This window comes from Takifugu flavidus, chromosome 5, assembly GCF_003711565.1.
Source record: "Takifugu flavidus isolate HTHZ2018 chromosome 5, ASM371156v2, whole genome shotgun sequence".
NCBI lineage: Eukaryota > Metazoa > Chordata > Actinopteri > Tetraodontiformes > Tetraodontidae > Takifugu > Takifugu flavidus.
In genome coordinates, this window is record NC_079524.1 from 12,048,273 (window position 1) to 12,056,714 (window position 8,442).

At 41.1% G+C, this 8,442-nt stretch overlaps 1 protein-coding gene and 1 long non-coding RNA gene across 2 annotated transcripts; one reads left to right on the forward strand and one right to left on the reverse strand.

The window, feature by feature from the left end:
• Window positions 1-255: 255 nt before the first annotated feature.
• On the forward strand, window positions 256-4,996 carry LOC130526010 (uncharacterized). Its single transcript, XR_008950636.1, has 4 exons — window positions 256-2,518; window positions 3,435-3,504; window positions 3,996-4,113; window positions 4,584-4,996. It is a non-coding gene; the product is annotated as an uncharacterized LOC130526010 (long non-coding RNA).
• On the reverse strand, window positions 2,597-8,415 carry mymk (myomaker, myoblast fusion factor). Its single transcript, XM_057033339.1, has 6 exons — window positions 5,288-8,415; window positions 5,078-5,192; window positions 4,187-4,335; window positions 3,986-4,102; window positions 3,734-3,874; window positions 2,597-3,634 (listed from the first exon to the last, which is right to left on the reverse strand). Exons 1-6 carry the CDS (start codon window positions 5,420-5,422, stop codon window positions 3,425-3,427), a joined length of 867 nt encoding a protein of 288 aa, XP_056889319.1. The 5' UTR covers window positions 5,423-8,415; the 3' UTR covers window positions 2,597-3,424.
• Window positions 8,416-8,442: the final 27 nt, after the last annotated feature.

Genomic DNA, 8,442 nt, shown 5'->3' on the forward strand with positions numbered 1-8,442 from the left:
CCGTATAAGCATATTTTATTTTCCTATTTAAGGCTACAAATTCTAGCAAAGTGGTTATTTTTATCCTTAAATTATTAATTATTACACCGTTTGATTGTATTTCGGTGGGATCGAAACAACACCGGAATAGTCTCGCGCGCCTCTAGCGGTCGTTTGCATGACAACACCTAGATATTCGGCCAATCTAAAATGCTGGCAGACTGAATGATGACCAGACTTCAAATTGGGAAAGCAAATATCAGTATAATCAAGACTGTTAAGATGTTGATTTAATCCAGAGTCAACACACTAAGATCACAGTCCAAGTTGTATATTTGATCTGGAGTGTGAAAAGGTCTTTATCCACTCAGAGCCCGACCGACGAAACATTTACTTTCTAGTGGCAGCTGAACATGTCAAGACAGGTAGAACCTGACAATCCTGACTGACATTTATCTCTGTTCACAAGTTCACTGTGTATGTGTGTGTGTGTGTATTTCCTCCTTTAAAATGATCAGGGCACTTGTGCGGTAATTGTAGGTTTATTTTAAAAAGCTGAATACCTGTGTACCAGCATCTTGGTTAATTCCTAAAATATTTCACTGCAAGTAAAAAAAAACGAAAAAAAAAACTTTTTGGTTTGTTTTGTTTTGATCTTTTTAAAGCTTTTACAGTTCTGCATTCTATATATTAGATTCGGATTCAGATCCTTTATTTGTCCCACACGGGGAAATTTACAGCGCAACAACAGCAAAAGCACGCAGAAAAAATATAATATATATAATAATATAAAAATAGAATAGAGAATATACAAAAAAAGGATGTAGGTATATATATTAGAAGTAGTTTGTTGCTAGTGTGAGCAGAAACAATTGGGTTTATAAATTATAATGCTAAAAACTTCCGCTTTTTTACTGTGCAACCAACAAAAACCAACCAACAAAAAACACAAATTTTAAATTCCTTTCAGCAGAAGAGGAAGACAAGGAGGCGTAATATTTCTGTGCAGTAGGTGGCAGCAGAAGCGCAATTTTAGGATATTATTAGTTTTCAGTCCTTTTCACCCTAATTTCTTCAGACAACGGTCATGGAATGTCCTACTATTTCAATCCGGTGGCTTAAAATCACCTACCTTTTTAAATTTACCTTATTTTCAGTAGCTATTTGTTCCCCTCCTCTCTACCCATCTTTCTGGCCACATTTTCACTACTATAAATTATTAATACATGTTAAGACTTAGTGATTAAATTAAATCCTCCTATATATGGGAAACTCTCCAAATATGGCCCTTGAAGAACCCTTAATCAAATCACTTTCACTGTTTTGGTCTAAAAAAAAAAACTCACTTTCTCAGGGAATTGATTACAATGCAAGACGAGTCTGATATTAGCCGGTCTGCTAATTTGGTGTTGTACTTAGTTACCATTTAAAAGATGGTGTACATTGCTTATCTGTGCATCACTGCATCATGACAAACACAGTTTAGAGCCGATCTACTCCATAACATCCCCAGTGTTTTCATGACTACACCCTGACAAAGTGATTTTGGCCCAAATAGCATCATCGTGATATCAGGCAGTTTTAACGTGGGCAACCATTTATAGCAACAATCTTGTGTGATTGGTTCAATTTTTTTTCTCTTCCTGTGGTGTAGTAAAATCTGAATGGCAGCTGAAATGTCATAAGTTACTGAATTTCAGCAGCGGGGATGTGTTATGCTTGCATCTCTGCAGCGTTCCCTGACAAGCAGCTGACCTCAGTGTATTAACAACAGCTGTGGTAACAGCTGACACACAGAGCAAAGACCTGTGGCACACTGGCTATCGTCACATCACATAAAACATCCACACAACATTGGTAAGATCACAAAAATACCAGGTTCACGCTATAGAGAGGACTTTAATGAAAATGGATGTAACACGTTTTCTCGTTACCTTCTTCAAAAAGGCCCCTGCTGGTGCGAATTGATGACCCTCATAACACCAATGAGCTTGAACTTGGTGTCATTTTATGGGACTGGGTTCGTATTAATTTCTCCTGTCAGGATTTTACCCAGCGAAACAGCCATAAATGTGTGTGGGCTTCTTCCCATCAGCGGAGGGGTGCGGGATAGACAGTGGTCGTGGAGGAGCTGAGAAGCGTTTCACACGCATGTGTAACGAGAAAAAAAAAAATGGATTTAGTTACGAGCTCTACAGGGCCGGGAGGTACAGCCACCCGGGTGGTGCCACTGGCCCAGCCAGTCTGAATTTTGAGGCAAGACAAAACCACCTTTCTCTGGGCGCAGGGTGCGTGCTGGGTGGCTTGGCCTCTACTCAAGACATTTCAAAGTAAAGAGGGATATTCACATTTTTGCCGTAGTCTGTTGTGTCTAGGATATACAGGATGTGTTTGTAGTCTCTGTGTGCGCAAATCCATGTCCTGAAGTGAAAGCGGATGGAGAATTGTGGGTTTAAAATTGGATTAGTATCGTTAGACAAGGACCAGGTCTTGAAGTACTCTATGTGCCAGCCAGGAATTTGTTGGCATCTGCTTTACTGTAAGTATAATATATGCTGTATCCCTGTGTTATGTCAATACATGGTTGAGGCTTTACAAATGAGCTCTTTTCTTCAGATAGATGCTTTTTTCTTTTATTTACAAATTATCAAAGAAAAATAGTGGACATGCATGCAAGCATACTGCAATAAATTAGATCTCAAAAAAATACACACTCTAAAAAATGTACATTGGAGTCAAAAGAAAGTGCTCAGACATGATTCAATTATCCACCTGTTAATTCAGAAAGTTGATGATACACAAAGAACACTGAAACCTTCTTTATGGTCCTGTAATTCTGACAAATTCAGCCACCTGGTTCCTTTCTCTAAGACACAGGAAAGACAAAAAGGAGGAGGGGGAAATGACAGACAGAAGCGAGCAGACAAAGACTCTCCCATGAGGAACATTTCTTGAGACAATTTATATATTTTGGAGAGATAAAACATCTGCCTATTGGTTCTTCCCATAAATTTTCCAGTCAGTTTACTGGCTTGTCTGAAGGGCCGTCTCCCAGTTCATGCTGTGTGTGTTCTTTTGTAGCATGCTGCCTGTCCTCTGCGTTGGACAAGTGTTTTAAACAGCTGTGCTCATACTGGACCTTTGAAGGCAATGGATGCTATTTATTTTTGTACTAAGCTGGGGTGTTTTGTCCCTTTGCATGTAAGCTGGGATGTATAAATACAGTTTTCATCCCACAAACCCCACCAGCCGGCCATTACAAAGTAGAAAGAAACCTGCACGCGGTGGTTGGTTTCCTGCTGATTTGTCAGTCTCGTAAATTTACCAGAAATTAGCAGTCAACTGTTGGATGATACTCCTGTTGTATGAGCATATCTAACCATTTGACTGCTTGTTCTTCAGTATAAAGTCCTCCTACAATAGGTCTGAAAGTTTGTTTCCATCTTCACTTCCAGCCATTCATCTCTTTAAGCTTGCTGATGCTGGTCCCCTTGATGGGCGTGGAGGGCGGGGGGTTGTAAAGAGGTAATGTGGTGCTGCTGCTTCCTCGTTTCCACAGTTTCTCAGTGGGTACTGTCCACACGGTCCTATTTGTCTTCTTAGAAGACTTCTTCGGCTTATCTGTGTTCTCTTTGGTGCTCCCAGGAGACATGGACTAAAGAGTGAGCAATTAGAAAACAAGATTATGAGCATCAAAAATACCCCATTTTCTTTCAGCTCTATTCCCTTATTAATTATAATAAGTGTAACGTACACAGCAGCAGAGAGTAAAGCAGGTGAGCTTTGCGGCGTTTTGTCCCGTCCCTGCATAGCGATTCTTCTTTGGCAACAGCAGGATAAAGGACACAGCCAAAGACAGATGGTAGAAGCTGTGGACGTAGGCGTAGTCCCACTCCTGTAGTGACACAAGTGGAGCACACTCATGCCCTTGATTTATACAAATGTATTCCATGACAAGCAGAGAAGTGGGGATGAAAAGATTATGGCATTTATTTTTGATAATTACCTCGAAATAGAAACGCAGCATCAGAGCCAGAGCACCGAAGCAGCAGCCCGGACCGACCTGCTGTGTGTACACCGTCTTCTCTGGATACACCGCCCTCAACTGCTTCATCTTCTGAAGCTGAAATAGAGGTAATATCCACAGAAAGGGCACACTCAGAACAGAGTGGTTGTTTTGATTGTTAGAATAAAGAACACCCCTCACCCATTTGACAGTGATTATAAAGACAGCGGATCCAATGGGCCCAGAGTAGATCCCATAGCCCCAGCGGTCCTGGTAGATCCTTACAGCAATAGTCAACACTCCAAACATGGTTAAACTTGACCTTTGGGGTTCATCAAAGTCTCCTAAAGCTGGAATAACATTCATATTTGCATTCGAAAAGTTGAACGAGCAGCATTAAAAAGAGCTTTATCTTATTGTACGACATCACTTTGTCAGCTTAACACTGTTAAAGTTCAAATTATGAATAAGAATAGAGAAAATCTGCCAGCCGTCAGGGTTACTGATGCCACTGGCTTGGGCACAACACATCATTTTCATTTATAATTTACAAGCCGAAGCTGTATTTGACATTGACTCCTTTTTTAAAACTCCTCAGATGCCAAAGAGACCCATCAGTGAGGACAGCTGTCAAAGATTTCCAGTGTGTGATTGAAAACACTTGCTGGAAAACCTCAGGAGCTTAGATGGGAAAGGAGCGTGGCCAACAACAAGCATGTCTGAACAGATGTGAGGTGAAGTCACAGACACAACATTTGCTGTTAACAACTGCTGTGGCCAGAGCAGATTAACTCTACTGTTGTATCCTAACCCCTTGAAATAAATGGTAAAATCAAAAAATGAGTTCTGAAAAATCCCATGGTGAGTTAATTGGCTATAAATCTAATAAAAACAAGAATTTCCAGCCAAAGATTTGGCGGTGCAGCTCAGGTTAGGGACACTAATGTGTCAGACTGCCTCTAAATTTTGATTTAAATGCCATCAGCAGCCCATAAACCCCCTCGTCTTGTCGTTGTCAGTGTTTTATTCACAATGCATATGAAGCTTCACACACAGTCCAACCACTGACATGTCAAACTGGTGTGGACTCACCAATTAGTGTGACCCACATCGAAAGCGCAGTGCCATAAACACTGAAGTATTCCAGAACATCGTATCTCATGAAACACAGGATGGAGAGGCCTGGTCCATCACATGCATGATAGATCTACGGTCAAACAGATGTACCTGCTGTTATACACTTGAGAAGGAAACACAAATCTTCTAAACACAGGCAGAACAGATGAAAAATAGATTTCTCACCGCGGCGAAGAACATGGTAAAAAAGTACACCATTGCCTCCATGTGGAAACCTCTCTTGGCAGCCACGCTAGCTGTAGGCAGGAACACCAGGCTGCTGACTGTTGGAAGCAACATCTTGGCGATGAACGCTCCCATGGTGAAAAAGAGTTGGAGTTGAAGATCCAAGTGAAGGTCCTCAGTCTTCAGAAGGACAGTTAGTGATGCTGCAGGTTTCCTCACTGGGGAGCAACTGAATGAGCCGATCAGTGCACGTACATGCACATGTAGACTCACATACACTGGTAACACACCCAGCTGTCCGGTTTGGGCATTTAAAGTTTAAATGTCCAGCTGGCTGGTCTACAGAGGCCTGGACGTGCACAGTCATGGTCCAACAGTTGTCTGCATACCAGTGTGACGTGGGAGGGGCAAGGCGAGGAGTCCAATGCAATATCAGAGCATGTTTTTGAAGTAATTCCAGTTATCTGCGTAATTATCTGTGCAATATTTTGATTTCTAAAGTAATATGTGAAGTAGGAAGACAGCATTTCAACTGTTTGGTTTATTTTGTTTCCACTGAAAAGAAATCAGAGGACAGGCACAGCAGCAGACACTGGACTTTTACATTCTTGGTGTGTGCTTTGTGCCACAGGTTTTCTTGTGCTACATTAGGTGCTCGTCTCCTCCATGTTTGACTGTAAGTGTAAATGTCTTAGACAAGCCCTCCGCCTTAGGGCAGCAGTTGGCCTCCTCCTTTCTCCTCTCAGCTGTTACACCTGCTCAAAGGCTTGATACAGCTACACAAAGGGTGCAGTATCTCTGAGGGCTTTTACGCCATGTTTCACATTCTCTGAGTGTTTGGGTAAGACCAGCTCCCTCTGCATTCAAAATGGTTTAAAATCCTCTTTTACGAAAGAGAATACACAGACATGAAGTGAAAGGAAATACATGCATAGCCTGAGTTAACTGTTGGGGGACACTCATCACACCTGCTGGTTAAAAGTTATTTTTAAAGTAAACAGAGACGATAAAGTTGTCTTCACCAGTGTCACTGTCACGTTGACCCTGCATCTGGTCGATTATTCAGCAAGTGATGTTATCTGAAGAGTTATTTATTGCAACGTCCTTATCAACAACAACAGCAAAGAACTCATAGGTGCTCTGTCGAAATCTTGTGTACTGGTGCGTCAGTGAAATGTTAGGACCCTCCTTGTCCAGGAGTTTGTAGGCTGGACTTCGATGTCAGGACCCCTCAGTCTAAACACGGCGGGTTAGTGTGGGAACGTAGAAGCGACTTCCTGAACGCATCTGAAAAAACACCAGGCTTCCTTTTGATTTGGTAATAAATAGCTGTGACATCTGAACCTCAGGCTTTCTTTCATAAATAATTGGAGGACAACGCTCAAATGTTTGACGTGTCCATTGTGGACAGTTCAGTCTGGAACCTTTTCTTTCGATTCATCTTAATGGATGCCTTTGTCATATATTTGTCAAACTTTCTTGGGGATTAAATTACAGTAATTTCCCTATTTGTTATTTTAATCACATGAAATTACCAAATAAACAGGAAATCATAGTTTTATTTGGGTTCCTTACTGAGTCTTTGGGCTGTTCTCATTGCTCATCAAACTTTAATTAAAAGCTAAGCCTTGTTTTTAGATGTTGTCTTTTGAAGAATGTTTTTTAAAAAGCACTCAGACCGAAAACAGCTGCACAAAAGAGTTTATCACACATGCATCTGACTAACCGTGGGTAATCTAATGTCCTTTAATAAAAGAGAGATATTGTAACGCGGTGTAGGAAATTGCCGCATACAAAATCAGAACTGGGTTTTAGTTAAATCTGTTAACTGTGTGTGATCCTCCAGAAGATGTTAAATTCAGGCAGCACCATGCAGATAAATTAGTTGCTGTGCTCAATATTCTAATCATGTTTGACAGTGGTGATGACTCAAAGATTGTATTGAGGGGAAAAAAACAAAAAGGTTTCATTGACGGCCAATCACCAGTGCGTGATGTCTTCCAAATGTCTTGCAACGTGTCCCCCTTTCCCAGGAACATTTCTGAGCTGTTCAGGAATGGTTGCATTTCAGCTTTCCAGCTGAAAAAACCCTCCTGGGTGTTTGGATAAAATCTTAAACTAATAAAATAATATAACCAACCAGAATATATATTTTTGGTTAGTGCCAAAATGTGTGTGCATGTTGGATCGCTCCTAGCTTATAAATGAAATCATGGTGTGTCTCCTGCTCATAACGCCAGCAGATCAGCTGTGTGTGCACACACAGAAGAAAATAAAGACCAACTTTTAGGTTCGAGCTCAACTGAATAAAACAACTAACGACGCTATGGCACCAGACACCTCTAAAATAGAGAGTTAGCCTCTTTATCTGCATTTTTAGGAATTACACCACTCTGTTTTTATTTCATTTTTTTCCTCATTCTGTGGTAATATTTATAACACATTAAATTGCTCTTTTGTCTGCATGCACCGACACTAATGAGGCCATCCTGGCATCCTGCAAATGAGCACACAAATAAACCCAGGAGCGCTGTAAACTGTTCTGCTGCATATTTTCTGTATTGCTGTTCTTTTTATGTGTGTGTGTGCGTGTGTGTGTGTGTGTGCGTGTGTGCGTGCGTGCGTGCGTGTGTCTCAGTATAGACGTGCATAGGGGCTGATTTATTAACGTAAAGAAGAAAACTCTAAATTTTCAACGCTAGTGGGATGAAAAGAACAAGTGCGATTACAAATAGAGCAGCTATAGAAACAGAAAACTGAGCAAAGGTGTATTGACAGCAAGTGGAAAGACAGAAACATAAGGAGGAAGAGAGGGAGTGGTGAGAAATAACAGGGAGAAAAATATGGAGATGAGAGCAGAGGAGAAATCCAAATAGAGCCAGAGAGAAGGAAGGAGAGAGACAGACATACGGATGAGGAAATGGAGGGGAAGACAGCATGGTGGGCAGACATGGTGGTCCTCAGACGTCTGCTTGTCTTTCTGTCATCATTCACTCTTCTTTCCTTCATTCCTCTGTCTGAATTTCTGTCCTTTCCCTCCCCCTTGGCTGCATTTCCCAGAGTCATTCAGGAAAGGATGAATCCTTAAAGGAGATTTCCTCTTCAAGGAGATTTTCTCTTAAAGATGATGTATTTCATCACTTAAAATTTCAACA